We start from the raw sequence: 19,614 nt of genomic DNA on the forward strand, positions 1-19,614 counted from the left end.
TCATGTCACACTTCCCCTTAGGATTGTAATAAAATGAAGAGGTCTTAAGTTTAAAGAGCACTTAAGAGACATAAGTGCTCTAGGAAAAAGAAAAGAGGGATTACAGGGAATGGAGTTTCCATGTTAATATGATACTTTGTGTGCCCTGGCCTGAATGCCATACACGGATCTGTAAATATGTTGAGTCATGCGTTGACAGACGAAGAAGCAACCAAGAGGTTTGATGAGTTGTTTTGGCTGTAAGGACAACAGAGGGCAGGACTTACTCGAGGTAGATACAATAATTTGGGAAAAAGTTTTAAATCCTGAATTAAGTTGGAAATATCTTAATTAATAACATACTATTCAACAGTCTAAACAGCTAAACAATCTGTTCTAAACAGTGATCCTTAAGACTAATTTACACTTTGTTTACCGACCAAGTAGCCTAAGTGCAACACTTTTGTTGTCGTTGAAAATACGTAATGTTTGTTGTACGACACGGTCTATCAACAAAGGATAAATTATTCGTAATCTGGTTGAGTGCTGATGTTCTGTACATGACAGTCACCACAAAGACTGGGATTATCACATACCAGAACTAATGTGGGTCTCTGTGGATGCCCTGTGGTTCTTAAACTGATCATTAACCGTGTTGGCCTGTCGGTTCTTAAACTGATCATTAACCATGGTGGTCTGTCACAGTCTACCGAAGCCTGTGCATGTTTTGGTCCCCTATGTCCTTCAATGTGTCTAAATGGATATTTTTTTATAATTTCATTATCATTTTTGAATCTTTATGGTTGTAATTAACTCATTAACCATTAAAACCAGGAAAGCAACTGTGTGCATTTTTTGCGTTGGCTAATAAAAAATAGCAGATATACAAGCTTGTACATCTATTTTTTTTTACATTATAGAAACATCTTGAAAGTGTGAGAACTACTGATTTGGCAGGCATTTGTAGAATCGGGTTAATGTTGTGTAAATATTTTTGGTTTGGTGGACATCATACCAAAACATGAGGGGGCCAGTAGTCAGGTTGCTTAGTTAAAGGGATATTCCACTGTATCAATAGGTGTACATGAAGTTCATCAACACAGATAGTCTGTGTGTGGTGACATACAAGTGCTGAGTGAATTACTCTGTATTACTGGTCCAGACAGCAATGCTCCATGTTCAGAATGGGACCAAAAGTTTTCTCAATTGGTATTATAGAAAGCAAAACATTATTGCAGTAATTGACACATTCAATGATGGCACAACTAAACGTCCACAAATGTGACAGTGGAGCGTTCCTTTAACATGAAATGTTTTCTCAGTGTGCACTATAATTGGTTTGTTAACTCACCTGAGCCTTGGCTCTCATAAAGGGTGTGCTGACATTGCAGATCTTTTCATTTCGCAGCCTGTCCTCAGTGCGACACTCTATCTTGATGTCTGAGTTGTCCTGGATTGAGAAGAATAACATACTCGCTGATAATTAGAATGAAATCTTTTAGATTTCTTTTGTACATCTGCAACGTAATAAAAGGTATGTGGATGGCTTTTCTGCAGAAAGCACAATCTGAAGAATTACTGTCTCATAATCAGGGTTTGGTTTGTAAAATAAAATATATAAAAACAAAGCAAGGTACATTTTCTTAACCACTTAAGCGATGGTGACAAATGGCCATGAGCACAGCCCACCTGATGATATAATAATTATAATATACAATTATAATTAGTGTGGTTGCCCTAACAGGGCAACCAGACTATAGTAATCCTCACACTTTATTCTTCTTATTATTATTATAGATAAACAATATTTTCAATCGCATCACAGCCCACAGTTAATTTTTCCCAATTTAGTGCCATATGTCAAAATGACCGGCTTCACCGGGAATCGTGTGCTTGTATTTTGCTAAGAGATTGGTTGCATAGTTTTATTGATATTGATTTATTAGTGCATTAAATTTCCCCATCCACTTTAATGAAAAAGTGAAAAAACTCAAATTCAAGTATTTTTTTCTCAGAAACCGTAAGAGCTAGAGTTACCAGATTTGGAGGGGAGGTTCATAATTTAGTTCGAAATAATTGAAGAAATAATTACACTAATCGGCCACATGGTGGCGCTATAACAGCCCCCTTTACGTTTTGGCCTATAACTCTTGAACCGTAGGTCGTAAAATTCTTTTCCCCTAGATTCCTTGGGTCACGACGCATCTCCCCATATAGGCCACGCCCATTTGCGTCAGGATAGATTTTCCGCCATTTTGAATTTTCTTCAAAACACACTTTTAGCTCATTTTCCCACATATTTTGTCCAAATTTCACAAAAATCGGTACACATGATCTCTGGGCCCATGCGATGAACATATCCAAACGGCATTTTGATAGTCCTTACCGTTCGTCCGTAAATGGCTTCCAAAGTTAGTGGGAGGGGCCCATTTTACCAAAAATGCTAGAAATCACAAACGAAACGTCTGCTCAATCCCAAATTTGAATCAAAAGTCAAGGGTGGTTTACTAAACGAATCCCCAAAAGAATTTCCATTTTGACCCATAGGGGGCGCCACAAATGCACAAAACGTAACCGTTTGATGCAAAAACATGATTTTTGGGGGGATCAATCCTTTCTAAATGAAACGCAAGTGATCTCAGGAGTGACGTGACAATGTAATTGGCGCAGCCTCCGACGGTATTCCTCCCAGCGTATTCCTAGAGCCCGGCGGCCGCGACCCGCGACTCGCGTCGGCGCAACCACACTTTGCAATTGCCCTGAATTGCGACGCGTCTAGTTATATAGTTATTATTAATCATCATAATTATACATGCAATGATAATGTTGCATCACATTCCATTATACTGGCCACACCTTGACTATGAGGCTGGAGAAACGTAAATTGGGAGTGTAGGTGATGTTGAGGCGAGCACCGTAGGCATTCTCTCCTTTGTTATCCAGTCGAACATCCACCACCATCCTCCTTCTGTTCTCCTCCAGGACCCGCTCGCGCTCAGACCCCTCCAGCCCTCCTTCACTCTGACGACGGCAGAATGCACCACGGGAGTGTACCGCCTGTCCACAGAACTGACTGGGAGAGAGGGACAACAACAGTGAACACTGAAAACGAGGGTGGTAAAATGGTACAATTCTACTAGAAGGGAAATCATCAATCACAACCGTAAGCTATAGTATATCGTCTCTGTCATATGTCCAAAACTGTTACTTTTCAGGATTCAAATAAAAAAATTGCAAAAATTGCTGATCTACAAGCTCAAAATGCGTCGCTTCGCCCCACGTTTCGAGCTTGTGGATCTGCTAGTTTTGATGTTTTTGTGTGACGCAGTATGATCAAGTGGGGCATTCATTTACGAAAAAACACAAAAAGTTAAAATATGGAAATAGGAGGTTTCTGCCCGACAGCAACAATATAATAGTATAATGTTGTTATTAAATAGATGTGTTGTGTTGTGTGCTGTGTGATGAATGTATGTTTTTTTTTGATTGATAGATTGAAATTTTTATTAGGCAAAAGAATGTAAAACAACACAGTTACATTTATAATGCTTTTGTCTAAAAGGTCCGGCCAAAAAAGTCCTTGCGGACTTGTTTCCCGGACTTGTTTCCCGCCTGTGCATACTTCCGAGTCATCAGGTCTGTAACACTCTGCAGTGATAGGTCTGGTATGCAGCGGTCATCCTCGTCACAACCATTCCAGAAGGGCAGCTATGGCAACACAGACAAGATAAAGGAATTCCAGTGCAAAATAAATACATATCAAGTGAATAAATACAGGCGTGTGCGTGCTTGTGTGAGAGAGAGAGAGATGAAAAAACCTAGGCTATTTTCTCAAAATCACATCATTCACAGTAACTCATGAACAACTTAATAATGAATTAAAGAGAAATATGCCAACTGATTAGTGGTCAGGTCTGTCTTACCTCTGTCCTTACAACAGTGGGCCAGCTGTCATCCAGAAGTGGCCCATGCTCAGCATCCTGCACCCCCGCTTGGACCGAAAACACAATTGGCCTTACATAGTCTGTGGTCTCCTGTAGTACAGCGTTGTACATGATTACACCAAGAAGAAGAAGAAGAAGAAGAAGAAGAAGAAGAAGAAGAAGAAGAAGAAGAAGAAGAAGAAGAAGAAGAAGAAGAAGAAGAAGAAGAAGAAGAAGAAGAAGAAGAAGAAGAAGAAGAAGAAGAAGAAGAAGAAGAAGAAGAAGAAGAAGAAGAAGAAGAAAAAAAAGAAGAAGAAGAAGAAGAGGAGTTAGAAGAGGAAGATGAGGAAGAAGAAAAAGAAGAAGAAGAAGAAGAAGAGGAGGCAGAAGAGGAAGATGAGGAGGCAGAAGAGGAAGATGAGGAAGATGAGGAAGAAGAAAAAGAAGAAAAAGAAGAAAAAGAAGATTAGCACATGGTAACTTAAATGTGTGTTGTACGTCCCTCCAAGACACACACACAGTTCACTACACATACTGTACAGTATCAGCAGCAGAGTCTTTTTATTCCCAACAATTCCTCTAAGTACATTTGAAGAAATATGAAATTGTCATATCAACATATGACATTTACAACATGTGACATGACATGAAACAGTGACTCACTAGAACATGGAAATAGATGTGTTCACAGGTCTCTTCCCCGGGCAGTAGAGTCAAATTCTGCAGCTGTAGCTTTTCAGGGTTGTCCATAATGGCTCGAGGGTTGAAGCGGCGCTCGGCAGTCGACATGTTGTATTTGATCTCTAGTGGACAGTAGGCAGACAAAGCATGACATTACAATCTGTAAAGATCCTTTTCTTATGTGTTAATTTGCAAACATTTGGAATCTATTCCATGCTTATTGACTAGGCTATGTGTGGTAACAGCCTGTTTGGCATTACTGCACTTTATAAAATTCTGGAAATATGACAAATGTCTAACAAACAAAACTAGGAATCTGACAGCAATTATTGTGCCACTTCAAACAGTTCCTTGAAGTCAGCATTTGTTCTGTGACTTGATTGAATTAAGTATTTGAAAGAATGAAGTTTTAAATGCGAAGAGAGCTGGTTGGGGAAGCATAGGCCTGCTGGCTTTTGAAGTGATTTCCAAGCTACACCATTTTAAAAGGGATGCATTCATTCGCTTGCATTTTCATAGCATGGAGAAATGTCTACAGTACAAAAACAGACCATGAGAATACAATGGTAGTGCCATTATGGCGCCTCCTCTGAATGTGTTATGGAAATACAGTACATCCAATGGCTTAAGTTGTAGATATAGAAAACAAAGGTATACCAGTAGTTTCATCCTGTTTCAAGTTGTTAATTATTATATCACCTGTTACCCAATCTGATGGCCGCTCAGGTCTATGTGTTCTGAGGCAATTGCAGGTAATTGTGTTGTGTGCGATTGGTTTTTAGAGAGTGTGATACACTGTTCTTGTCCTCGTGCCTCAAATAGCTAATGATGTCATCCAAACCCAGTTTACTATATCTAGCTGACTATGGTGGTTTTCCTGAGTCTGATTGTTCTAACTTCACTGAGACTGCAGAAAACAGATTCTACGGTACAGCAGAGTCAACTCACAAACATCAGCACATCTGCCGCAAATTACTAGCCAGACATGACACAGAAAGGAAAATCAAATGAATGTGTTCCACTGCATACAACTGCGGAAGACAAGATAAGCCCCTCTGTACTTCTTCCACTCTGTCTGTCTGGGGATTTGATAAAGACAGAGCAGGGTCAAGAGTTTAGCTATTGCCCCAACACATCCCAGCACATCTTCCTTGTGCATCTTCCTTGAGTGAGTGACAAATAAACCCCTCTTGATCTCTGGATCTCTTATCCCCAGTACAAAGTGAAACTTAAGCCCATGTCCAATGTTTTAAAACTAACTGCAATAAAAAAATAACCCTGTAATTTAGTAACACGTTCCACCTAGGGTGTCATTTAGGGTGTAAATATATAAAAACTTTGATAAAAAATTTGGTACAGTAGATAATTGTAACAATGTTTCTTGGCAATAACTTTTATACCATTGGAAAGCCTTTTTATTTCCCTTTAAAATGGTGCCCCATATGTAAGGAACATGCATTTGTGCATTTGTACGCAGCTGACTATGTGGGTTGTGCCCATGAAAATGTTGACAAATCTCTGCTAATGCTAAAACAGCTTATTCTGCTGTTGCTATTAACTCTCGTTTTGATCTTCCTACCCAGGGCCCCCAGGTACCCATGGTATCTCAGGGTACATGGGGTACATCAGGTAAATGGGGTACCTGTGGGGGCCTCCGGGTCTCCCCATAGGATCCCATTCTAACAGACCTCCAGGCCATTAAGGGGCTGTTCCACTAATTTTATCCGAGGTACAGGCCTTCATTTTCCCTCTGTTTTTAGAGGTTTTGCCCAGAGAGGGGAGAAGGGAACAGCCCAGGACCTCCTGTTAAGAGGGGAATCATATGGGGAGACACAGAGCTTCCCAGGTACCCCATGTACCCCCACATACCCCCAGATATACCATGGGCACCTGGGGTATAGCTCAAAACAAGAGTCAACAGGGCGCCCGCTGGCCTAGCGGTCCAGATGCATATACCACATACGCTGGTAATCCAGCTTGACAGAGCGTCACAGGTTTGACTCCCAATCCCGACGACCTTTGCTGTGTGTCACTCTCCCCATTTCCTGTCAGCCTTCTTTCCTATCAATAAAGGCAGAAAAAGACCCCCAAAAAATATCTTTAAAAAAAACAAGAGTCAACAGCAACAGCAGAATAAGCTGTTTGGCAGAGAAGGTTTTATGCCACAACCCACATTCTCAGCTGCGCTGCTCATCCCACAAATGCATGTTCCTTACAAATGAGGCACCATTTTAAAGGGAAATAAACAGGCTCTCTCTCTCTCTCTCTCTCTCTCTCTCTCTCTCTCTCTCTCTCTCTCTCTCTCTCTCTCTCTCTCTCTCTCTCTCTCTCTCTCTCTCTCTCTCTCTCTCTCTCTCTCTCTCTCTCTCTCTGTGTGTGTGTGTGTGTGTGTGTGTGTGTGTGTGTGTGTGTGTGTGTGTGTGTGTGTGTGTGTGTGTGTGTGTGTGTGTGTGTGTGTGTGTGTGTGTGTGTGTGTGTGTGTGTGTGTGTGTGTGTGTGGGGCTTGGTTGGTTTGGTTGGCCTACCTATTTCCTGTGTAGATGGAATGGCAGTCTTGGCAGTGACATTGAGGCACACTATGGCTGACATACAGGTCACGTCTTTGCCCCCTCGTCGACAATCCTTAACAAACATGTTGATCTTGTCTGGCTCAAATCTGATGCTGACATGTATTTGGACAACACTGCGTGACCTATGAAAACAGAGTTCAAAGAAAAAGTGTTCCAAAGTTTAAAATAGCGTTAAAGGAAAACTCAAACCACAGTCAACGTCTGACTCATGTTCCTGTTCCGCTGGATTTTAGAGGGGAAAACATCTACAATGAAGTCTTTGCATTTAAGCTCTGCTTTACTCTACAGCGGTCTTAGAGGGAGGGGTAAATCAAATGTATACAGTACATCTAAAATATTTTAAATGAACCCCCAAAAAACACAAAAAGAGTGCATTGTACAGGTCTTCTTCATCTCTGCTAACATGTCAGTGAAATTCTGTTTTAAAAGTTAAAAGCCTATACTTTCATGTTCGGTTTATTTTTAACATTTAAGAGATAAAGATTATACGTCGTATATACACTATCATCCACTGACTATAGGTGAAATACTATCATCCACTGACTATAGGTGAGATACCAACCAGAGGAGAACAGCTGCACCCAGGGAACCCACTGCCAAGTCCACTAAACCATCCTCATTCATGTCCATGTTCCCATGGATGCTACGGCCAAAGTATTGCAGGCCAGGGGCCAAGTCGGTTGCTGCTATCCTCTGAGAAAAAAAGAGACATAAAGGTTTGGATGTTGAAGGCTCTGAAAAAATTACAGCTTACTACAATACAATGAGACTATGATTGGAGCCTCATAAGATAAAATAGGGTAAGATAAGATAAGATAAGATCTTCGAGGTCCGCTTGTGGAGACGGCTAGAGTGGATGTCACTCAGGCGTGGTAGCGGAGAGCCGATGTTCCACTGCGCTGTCTTAACCACCTGCTGCAGATTTTTTCTCTCTGCATCAGTGGAGCTGGAGTACATACCGTACAGGCATAAGTCAGGATACTCTCTATGGTAGAGCGGTAGAAGTTGATAAGCAGCTTCTGTGGGAGTCTGTTACGTTCTAAAGTCCTCAGGAAGAACAGACGTTTCTGGGCCTTCTTGACCGTCTGGAGGTGTTAAGGCTCCAAGTCAGGTCCTCTGAGATATGCACATGGGGAATTTTAAACTGGAGACCCTCTCAACTTCATATACAGTAGGGACTATTATGAATAGTAGCCTACATTTGATAAAGAGATCAATGTTTCTTTTATTGTGTGGCTCCTCGGATGCGAGATGTCTAGAAAAGGGGCTGTGTGTGTCAGTGTGTCTATCTGGGCCAGCACATTTTGTATTCACATAATTAATGATTTGTTTTATTATTATTTCTAACTTTTTAGAACTTAAACTTATACTGGAATACTGGAAGTGAAAGGAATAAGTGGGAGGTTGGAGGTGGCCACGGGAGTGGGCTGAAACCTTGTCCAAATATGGAGATAACTGCCGTCATAATAATGACATCATACTACTGTCATAGATGATTGACGTCATAGCAATGGTAGAAACTGAGTAGAAACCAGACTTTCCCAGGCTTTCCACAGGTTCTAATTGAGGTTAATAGAATTGTGGTCATAGCTGCGCCAGAGCAAGTTAGTTGATTGAATCAAGTTGAATGTAAAATTGGACCCATCCAGTTCACACTGTTGAGGAAATCAATAGTTTGACTGTCTGCAGTGTTGCTACGGGCTATGGTGTGTAAATGAGAAAATAAACAACCCAAACCTGAGTTAGCATAAAATTACCAGTAAATTAGGTCATAGGAAATATATTGTTCCTGGCTGCCAGGCTGCCAACCAGACTGCCAACCAGTGGAGTCACCCCCTGCTGGCCAGTAGATAGAATGCAGGACAAGACACTTCTGCACTGGCTTCATTTTTCAGGCCAAAAGCTTCCTGCTTGGTTCCAAAAAGAAGTTTGATTGCATAGTCAAAGGGAACATGACCCTGCTAAGTAAACATTTCCAAATGAGTTTGTTTTCCATCGCTATAGTTTCAAGTCTTTTTCAGTACAACATGAAGTTACATCATGTTGTATTGCAAAAGAGTGATGTTAATTTAGCAAATTATGGTCCTATTTAGAGTAAAGACCATAAAGTAGGGTATGCTTTATGGCGCGTCTATGTTGTGATTAACAAGTCGCTACCATAGCCTACCATGGCGATCGGGATAGAAGCGTCCATTTATGATAATTTAAAAAAATGCTCCAATGTTGGAGCCAATAGAGCAGGCGCACTAGCATTTCAGACGACAGAAGCATGCGCAGTAGCGTTCTAAATGCTGAAGTCTTGCCATACCAGATTTGGACACCAGGCTTCTATGGCCTCAGTAGTCCACAGCGGTCCTGGGACCTTGGGTGGAAGCCACATGTATAATGGCAGATTGAATTTGAAGAATTGCAGTCGATTTGTAGGTGGCCCTTTGTTTTCTTACTCTTCTTTGGATACATTAGTACCTTTTAACTGTCAGTTGATGCTTCATAACCATATGAGTAAAATCATTTATATTCTTTATTTTTGGAACACAGTTCTTATGACGTGATATTAAAAAAGGGATTTTGAATGGGAAAAACCCTGCTGTGACCCAGGGGACATGATTTGAGACTTCGGTACATTATTAACAATACCTGTTTGTATTTGCGTAGTATTCTGTTCTGCTGGCTGAAGAAGATGTAAATTGCTCCTTTGTGGTCATCTTCCAATGGGGCCCCCACCACCAGGTCATTGAAGCCGTCACCATTCAGGTCAGGGACAGGAGCAAGGGAGGAGCCAAAGCGGGCATTCTGGCCACCATTATGGATCTCTAGTGCCCCCTCTAGGATGAACCGATTCTGAGGAGGGAGGGGCACTTAATGATGCCACAGCTTTTATCTCATGTTGTTGACACACAGATTTGTAGTTTTAAAGTAATGTGTTCATAGATGTCTCTCATTGTTTGTTTTTAGACGGGACAGACAGCATCCCTGTCACCATTTGATGCTATTTTATTCCACTGTGAAATTACTTTTGTCACCTTGCTTGTCCTATTACAGTATATGATCAATATTGTATATAAATAATGCCTACGTACACAATGATGCTGTATAAGCATAACACCAACTTCCCAAGACCTAAAGCAATATTGCGCAGCACGCACGCACACACACACACACACACACACACACACACACACACACACACACACACACACACACACACACACACACACACACACACACACACACACACACACACACACACACACACACACACACACACACACACAAACACAAACAAACAAACATGTTTTCATTCTACCCTTGCTTATTACACAACACTTATACAAGCGCACACTTCATAGCATGCATTCTCCTTCACAAACAAAAGCACATGCCAAAGGAAGTCTCTTTCCAAACAAGCCATATGTCAAGGAAATAGGGTCTTGGTCCAACAATCTTCAATGTCCTGCTGTGGGTAGATCCATGTCCTCTGGCATTGGCCTCAAATTAATTGCAAAAACAAGCCAACACGTACAAGATCAAGGAGGATTGTTATCTTAACTACATAAACCCTAGCATTCCTATACTAGGCATGTCATAATCAGGCATGCAATGCTCATTTGGTATGTTCTTGCACTCTATTTCAATGACGTGACGCGCACGTCGCTTAACACCTACAGTATACTGCAAGTCACACAATGGACAATTGATATGCATCTAGGCTTATTCCTATGTTAATTCGCTAGGTGTGAGTCGGGAACCTTTGAAAACTTTGTTGAGGTTCGTATTTAAAGTAGTTTTAAATCTATGCGTGTGCCTGCGCATGCTCCTGGTCAAATAGGTTCCGGCACGGCGTGCAAGGCCGTCCAGTGAGCATGCACCCCTGGTCATAATAAGGCGAACATTCGGCTGAAGTTTGCAAACATTCCATAGCCAGTGCGTTGTGAGCTTGCCAATTTTACTTGTTTATCTTGTATTGTGTATGAGTTTTCTCTCTTGACTGAATGAAATTGGTATCGCGACCTCCATATGTATTTATTGTTTACTTAATTAAGAGCTGCGGAGATGGGGGAACCCTGTTACTGAACAAACAGTAAATAGCCTAAAGCAATGATTACTTGAACCCCAGTGTCCCTATTCTGAGCATGTCATAATAGGCTATTTTTGGTGAAGAGATTTGGAGTAGAGGGAAAAAAGGAGGGGGGCAAGCATAGACCCCTGGGGGACCCCGGTCAATTATATATATAGGGTTAAAGTGGTTATAGTGCCAGTTGAACTCTGCACTTCCTAATAGCATGAATTTTTGCAGCATTCAAGGAGTTTCTGTTTAGTTATTTTTACACTATTTTGGGCTAGTTTGCAAGCCCTTCCCCCACTATTTTTGTGGTTATGAAGTCAGATGGAAAGTATCCTATGTCTGAAATCTGAACAAAATTAACCATCTGGAAAAGAATTAGAGGGAAAGGTATGATTCCCCGGTATTCTAATGAAAGGGAGAATTGAGCCCATCATTAGCCATGCATATCACCACTCCACTTGCTGTCCCAATATTCTTCACAATTTATGACATCGTCAGCAGACGAAACATGAGCTCACTTATTTTTTCAGTTGAATATACGGAAAGGGAGTTGATTTAAGGAAGTAGACTCTACTTCTCAGCTACCCGAGGTGCGTGTATGTGTGACAAAGCTGGAGAGAGAGACAGAGAGAATGGGAACAGCCAGCACTTAATTTGAAACATATGGATTGTGGAAAAAGCATTACTGACCATACAGACCATACATACTGTAACTGCAGTGGCTCACGAGTAGAGTCGGACGGACTGTCATCATCAGTAAGCAGGAGAACACAAATTCACTAGCTTAATTTTTTTTTTTCTCCAAATTAGTTTGACTTCAGATTTAAAGGGGAATTTCATTTTAAACACTTCTGAGGTTATTTTAACATATACTCTGTCTTTTGTGTGCAACCCAGACAGTTTTTAAATTGCTTGATTCAATATGTAGATATTTGATATACATTTTTATCAGACATACATGCTCCCCCTGCAGTATATCAGTCCATTTAAGTGAACCAAGCAAGAATACACCAATATGACCAACGGCCAAGCAGTTAATTCTCACTCTCAACAAATCTTCCTGAATCTATAGTAACATTTGCATAGCAAGATAGAAAGGCCTTAGACAACTAATTAGGGATGTTCGATATTGACTTTTTTTTACCGATAACCGATATACTGATATTGTCCAACTCCTAATTTCCGATACCGATATCAACCGATACCGATATAGGCAGGCTTTTTCACCAAAAGTCAACTAATTGTCAGGTAACAACATGACATATCTAATACAATAGAATAGCTATAATATCAATTTAATATCGAATAAATCTAATGTAATACAGTGATGTTGTTAGGTTTTCAATAAAGTGGTCATTTGAATGAGTCCCACTAATTAGATTACATGTTGGCCTATTTGCCAGTGCAGAAGCATAATTGCTTTGATGCCTATAACATTAACGAGCGTCAACGAGCGTCAGCTGGACACAGACAGACACACCTGCCCTCTGCAGTGCTCTAATTCGAAAGTGACTGGAGTCTCTCATTTCTCTGCTTAAGCCCTTGAATATGATGGAATACGATTAAGGATTACTGTGATTATGGTAAGCTCACATTTCATATCACACACACCATACAGTAAGAACTCCTGTAACTTATATATTTTTTAAAAAATAAATAAATCGGGAGGCCGATAATATCGGACACCCCTACAACTAATAACTATGACTGGCTATGTTGGATAAAGATTATTAGCCAAAATAGCCAGTCAACATGGCTGTGATTATCTTTGGCACACGGCTATGTGGTCTTGTGTGTACTGTATACGCCGAATTCCAACTGTCTGATACGCAGTATAAACCACGCCCTTTTGGGTGATAATGCTTAAATAACTTTTCTTTCCTACCATTTCCACTCTTTCAAGCAGGCTTTACCCTCCAAATGTCTTGCTGGAAATGACTTTTGAAGCAGTGAATATTTTCCTTCTGAGTTCATTGAATACATCTATGAAGTCTGCATTCTGGCATTGGGGGGGTTTCCCATTTAAATCTGCGTGTGTTCAAGTGCGCCATGTCTGCCCGCAGCACTTGAATGTGTTAATTGTGAAACTGGAATGCAATGGCATCTGGTTTGTTGTGGTGTGTTATAGTATGCAGAACTGCTCTGGTGTGATTGTGTTAGAACTGGGAATAATTATCTGGATTTCTGCTGCAAGGCTGGAGTGTTAGCACAGGTGGAGACCCAATTTATTGTCTGGCATATATAGTAGGTACTTGGCCATTCGCGCGTGTGTGCACGCACGCGCGCACACACACACGCACGCACACGCACACGCACACACACACAGTCTACTCACCAGCTCTGTCACACGGTAAATGTAGACCTTGCCCTTCTCCAGACCTCCACTGAAGAACATGGGTGCTGCCACCAACAAGTTATCTGTCACTCCATCTCCATCTATGTCCAAGGGTGCAATCTCACTGCCATAGTATGAGCCAATCTATGAAAGAAATGCAAGGATTCATGTGACAATTCACCATTCACTATCCCTTTTTTTACTGACACATTTGGTTGACTGGGTAACTGCAACACTGTAGGCCTACGGTTTGTTATCAGCCAGTTGAAATTCCAGGACAGACTTCTGTTGTTGTTTACAGCAGCTTGGAATCCTTGGCATTTCCCCATTGCTAAAGCACAGCTTATTTGGGGTTTTGATGATTTACTGATGACCTGGAATAACGTTGAACTTTACTCTGGGATGGGAAGCACATAAGGCCCGTGTAATGTCAGTGGCTGTGGCAGGCACGTCTAGACACTAGCAGATACAGACTTTCTGAGAGCTCTGCTGGGAAATACTGTCACTGGATGGGATGGTGGTGATTGGTTTCCAGATTGGAAACATCTGTGCTAAGACCTCCTTTGTCACAGATTGCCAGAGAGACATTTGTATGCAAGGAACATCTGTTGTTACACAGATGAAGTATTACTGACAAGATAAAATGTAGTTTCTGGAAGATGACTGTGGCATTTGTCCCTGGGAATTGTCACCTCACCAGTGATGATGAAAAATGAATGAACACATATTCAGAGATGTGTTCATTTTAGATATGAGTTTGAAAATAATATTTATTATATTAGAGCAAATCCTCATGATAGATCAGTCAAATTACAGCTGGCTCCCAAAGTAGGCCTACACAATGATCTTAATCTTCTAATGAAAATAACATTAACAATGAATGATTTAGAACAAACTGTAGCCTTGCATGGCCAGACTAATATCACTGCATAGATATTAGTCTGGAATCTCTGTGTGGAACCTGCATTTCCAAGGGGCGTTTACAAAAAAAAGCCTCTGGTGATAAATCCGCCCCATATTTGCATACTGGGCCCTGATTGGTGCCCCACAACTTCGGGGGCAGGGAAATCCAATCACAACCGAGCGGGGCTAGACTAATCTGCAGAGGGCTATTATTTTATTTTTCTCACTGGTAGATTTGTCTGGTTTCCAGGCTAAACAAACGTTCCTATTTCCTATATGGGCATAAAACTGTTGCCAAATAACGATTTGCGCTCATCTTCATGAAATAAGGACATCATCTGGGCACCTACACCCACGGTATCTCCATATATGGGCATGTGACATGCCAATTTGCGCTGCCATCGGGCATGTCCATAATTGGGCTTATCAACCTGCCCGTCGTTGCCGGGTTATTGGGCATATCTGCACGCCCACCCGCCTGCCTGCCATAACTTTAACTTTATAGTAGATTTATACATAATATATCATTTTATTGGAGGGCCTTACCTGTAGGCCTTTGAGGGAGTGAAGGATGGTGAGGTTGCCATCGTTCTTCAAAGTAAAGATGATGACTTTGCCAGTGTGGTTAAAGCGTGGTGCGCCAGCCACTAATAGACGACCATTCCTAGCTGATACCACAGAGGTAACAGTATAACCTGATGACAGAAAACCAGGTCATATCTATGCATACACACAACTACAACCTAATGTATAGTACATAGACGTGTTCTTATTGTACACAGTAAAGTCCTAGGCCAATTTATAAGGCACTACAAAACATTTAATTCTAAATAAACTAGATTGTTGTCAGACATATTGCAATAGCCACAATTCGCTTACTTTTGATGCAGTCTTATTTTTAGAGGTATTAAAAAGGTCTTAAAAGTCATTAAATTGTCACTTTAGATATGCAGATCCTCTTATACTGTATGTTTTCTCTTTGGCACTTTAAAAAAGCAACTCGGAAACTTTTGTTCACATGAAAGTGCACTTTCCTTTGAGCTTACAAGACCTCCATTTGTGTCCTCTTTTTGCTTTAACAACCATCATTTACTTTTCTTTCCAAGCAAGGCTTTTCTCGTTGAAGCACATGGTTGTTGTATCTGTGACAAATGGTAGCATTTTGTACAGTGTGTCATCAGCACACAGCAAAAAATACAATTACAGCCGAGTGTTCAGGGCGCATATCACACGGTCTCTAATTAATGACAATTAATGACAACTAGTCCCTTGTTTGATTCCCAGCCAGCAGGACCATTTGCTGCATATCACTCCCCTTCTCTCTCTTCATGATTCCCATCTTATACGTGTCAACTCAAGGCTCAGAAAAGCCCCCCAAATAAAAATAATAATTATGTACCACAGTGTATACCACTATATTGTGTGTGTGAGAGAGAGCGAGAGAGATAGAGAGCGAGAGAGAGCGAGAGAGCGAGAGAGCGAGAGAGAGCGAGAGAGAGAGAGAGAGAGAGACTGTGCCACAACACTGTTGCATTGTAGTGTGTCCTTCGGAGGCGCTTTGTATTGCAGTCGAGTATCATATGTCCTTCTGTTTCCTCCATCTCACGTTCTTTCTTTTTGTACTAAACTCATATCACTTTCTCACTCCTCTCATCTTTTTCCATACTTCTTCTTCTTCTTCTCCGTCTCCCTCTCTGAGAGGGAGTGAAAATTATGCCTCCACCTCATGTTCTTAATGTGTCTAGAATGACCTCCATTGGCAGCCTGGCCAGGCTAAGCAGGAGGGGCAGAGCCACTGATGACAAAAGCAGAGGTTCTGTGGTGGTGGGGTGGGATGGGGTTGAATGTGGTGGGAAACAGTGGAGCTATGGAGCACTTTATAGAGATGGGTTGCAGCTAGGACTGTTGGTGTTAAACCACAAGGCTTCTATCAGGCCTGCCACACACATCCCTCACTCACAGAAAGATGGTGTAAAACAGAAAGGAAAGACTAACAGCTCATTTATACTTCGTCATATCACTGTGTGGCGCTCGGCAAAATTGATGCATTTTCAACCAATAAAGTGTCGACGTTAGCCGTCAACACTTTTTTCAGTCATGCGGCAAAGCCTTAAGAGAACAAGAGAGACTGCAGCCGAAGTGTTGAAAAGGTGGTCAAACCCATTCTTAACATATCACAAGTATATTCTTTGCATTTTTCATCCCTCACATTTTCTATTCTTCAAACATTTCTGCTTCTCTCACTCAACTCAACGAGTGCTAAAAGGTTAGTGGTGATGTCAGCGTCTTTACTCACCCAGGTAAGCGCCGTGGTTCTTCAGCTCCTCAGGGAACTCCTGCGCGTAGGAGGACTTGGGAGGGATCACTTTCCCCTGGCGGGTCTCCTTCAACACTGCTCCATTCCAGTCATAGGCCCCCACAGCACCCACTAGAATCCCGTCCTGTAAATGAAAGTGCAGAATTGTCAACCATTTCTATTGGTCAGTGTAGCTGGACATGAATAGAGCACCGTCCTAGTACTACTCTACGGTGCATGTCCTCAAGCAATGATAGACAGATGATGAGTTAAGTTAACCTATACTTTGTCCTCTGCATTTGACCCATCCTAACTATTAGGAACAGTGGGCAGCCATTGAGCAGCGCCCAGGGACCGTATCCTGCGCTAAAGGTCAGCATCCTTGCTCAAGGGCAGGAGTATGTCTTTAACATGCATGTGTTTTTGGTGTGGGAGGAAAGGAAACCCACATGAACATGGACGGGACAAGGCAGGTTCGAACCTGGGACCTTCTCGGCTGTGAGGGAACTGTGCTAACCACTGATTGAGCCATGAAAAAAAATTGCATATACTATTCTTTCAGACACACATATGGGTATTTCGGGGCGTGGCCAAATCTGCCATTACTTTTTCAACACAGCTTTCACCATTGGAATTGCATTACGGAACGTACACGTTGTTACATTTTATGGGTTTGTTTCGTCATAGCGCAACATATGGTGAAGTATTGTAGTGCAGGTCATTGCAACAATCACCGATCTTGTGAAAAATGAAAACGGGACCGCCAAATATTCTAAACTTTCTGCGATTCTGCCAATAATCATATTCTTTGAGAAACATCTGAGTTTTTGCCGGGCCAAACAAAGGCATGATTCAAGACGTTGATTCCCTTCCCCTATTCGCTCATACTAGGACATGACGTACTGTATGTATAGGCAGAAGAATAACCAAAACCTTTTCTGTGAAAGGTGGGAGCACAGGGTGTGTGGCAGTCAATAAGGCAAATTATATGAAATTATGAGTTAAAATGACCTCCATCAAAATCTAACTGTGTATTGATGATGAGAGAGGTTATCTTTGTTAGATTGATTAAGTCAATGATCCACCTTCATGGATATTTTTTCCTTGGTGGAACAGTGTACTTCAACAAGATGTTGCAATAACTAGACGTGTACTAATATTAAAAACAGTAAAGGGCATAAAATGACTCAAAAGACTGCTTACAACTGCTTTCAATATATTTTCCTTCTCTCTCCTCCCAAACTGTATTTAAAAGTAATCAGATGATTTCAGTGGATCATAAATTAAGCAGCTATAATTTGTCCCCAATTATGAAAGAACAAAATCTTTACACACTAAAATGTGCTCAGCCATTCAGAGGACTATCTCAAAAAGCCAATGAATTGTGATCTTTTCTTTCTTTTTCTTTTTTACAAACCATTATTCAACAAAAGAAAGACACCGGAAAATGTACGGTAATTAATCAAACTGAGAGGAACTAAAAGAAGGCCTTCCTATTACTTCCACGGTTGACTTTTGTTCAGAGTACCTTGAATCTATGACACTGTAATGATAGGGTTATACTACTTAATTAGCTCGGTTTTCTGCCATATACACGCTATGCAGACAACACATTTTCCAAAGGTTAGGATATGTTGGGGCGCATTTACAATTCCGTACTGAGAACTGGAATTGTCTGCTCACCAAACTCATGCTCTGTCAGTTTCTGATGTTAGCCTTTGTGGTTATCTGTTATGGTGAAAACGGTCGCTATGGCAATTGAATAAAATCAGAAGACTAGATCTATCTCTTTTTTATGTAGGAACATGGCTATCCTGCCATGATGTGCCCTGGCTTGACTGGGATGTCAAGTTTTCCTTATGATGGAAAATCCAGATATGTGGTCAAGATATGTGTTGGCACCCATGCTTGTCAGCTGAAATAATTTAGGCCACAGAAGTAACATGAATAAGAATAGAGTGGAATAGGTATGCAATGTATCTGCATACATTTTTATGCAGGATCCAATTCCAGTGACAGGGAATGCACATTTAACATAACGTCAAAAGCAGCCATTAACTTATGCTGGCTATGCTATGTCAGTTGTACATTTTAGATAACAGGTAACTTATATTTACATACTACAGAATAACAGGAACAATATCAATTGCTTTTTTACGTATAATTATATGAAAATCTGAGAAATGAGAAGTTCTGAAAAGGCGGCTGTACATGTAGCAGAATGGAATTGCACAGTCATAACAGGAAGAAGATGCTTGCTAGTTGTTTATATTGTATTGACAGTAGGCTACACGGAACAATACTGACCTAAAAATGCACATTGTGTCTAGCATTCGAAACCAGCTATATTTACAATGCAATGGAAGCCTTTTGACTGTACGTAAGATTAAACATAATATGTATACGTATATAGCGGTCAAGCAGCAGCAAGGTAATACTACTTGACATGGTAAATGTTGTGGCAGATTTGGCTGTTCAATCATTATTACAAAAATGTATATAACATATTTATTACTTATGAAAACGCCAAAATCAAACAAAGGATAGGAATTCTGTTTTATTAATTTTTTTCACATACAAAATTCCTATGTTTAAAATTATCTTGTTGCCCTGTCTCTAAGTAGCCTCGCGTGGCCAAACTATGAGGGCAATTTGTTTTTTGCACTGGCAGATTCGTCTGGTCCCAGGCTAGTCTCTAAGGGCCATTTTCAACATTTATTGAAACTAAAGGGCACCAGCTTATTCTGGGACCATGCTGCATGCCTCACCCGGTTATGCAATACCCGTTGTACCTGTTGTCAGCGTACTCACTCTACCCGTTGCCAAAGTACTTTTAACGTTAGATATTACAATCAATGGGT

General features: G+C 41.1%; 1 protein-coding gene across 2 annotated transcripts in view; it reads right to left on the reverse strand.

Moving 5' to 3' along the window:
- itga11a (integrin, alpha 11a) overlaps positions 1-19,614 on the reverse strand; it is a 58,894-nt gene that overhangs the window by 10,970 nt on the left and 28,310 nt on the right. For both annotated transcript variants that reach the window (XM_080429491.1, XM_080429490.1), the window contains exons 11-21: positions 16,754-16,898; positions 15,004-15,152; positions 13,555-13,698; positions 9,791-9,994; positions 7,716-7,846; positions 7,109-7,275; positions 4,566-4,705; positions 3,903-4,013; positions 3,602-3,687; positions 2,836-3,052; positions 1,331-1,429 (exon numbers count right to left, since the gene is read on the reverse strand). In XM_080429491.1, the coding sequence (XP_080285617.1) occupies positions 1,331-1,429; positions 2,836-3,052; positions 3,602-3,687; positions 3,903-4,013; positions 4,566-4,705; positions 7,109-7,275; positions 7,716-7,846; positions 9,791-9,994; positions 13,555-13,698; positions 15,004-15,152; positions 16,754-16,898 (1,593 nt within the window). The remainder of the gene's footprint in view (positions 1-1,330; positions 1,430-2,835; positions 3,053-3,601; positions 3,688-3,902; positions 4,014-4,565; positions 4,706-7,108; positions 7,276-7,715; positions 7,847-9,790; positions 9,995-13,554; positions 13,699-15,003; positions 15,153-16,753; positions 16,899-19,614) is intronic.

This window comes from Gymnoscopelus braueri (genome assembly GCF_963280865.1).
Source record: "Gymnoscopelus braueri genome assembly, chromosome: 1".
Taxonomy (NCBI): Eukaryota; Metazoa; Chordata; class Actinopteri; order Myctophiformes; family Myctophidae; genus Gymnoscopelus; species Gymnoscopelus braueri.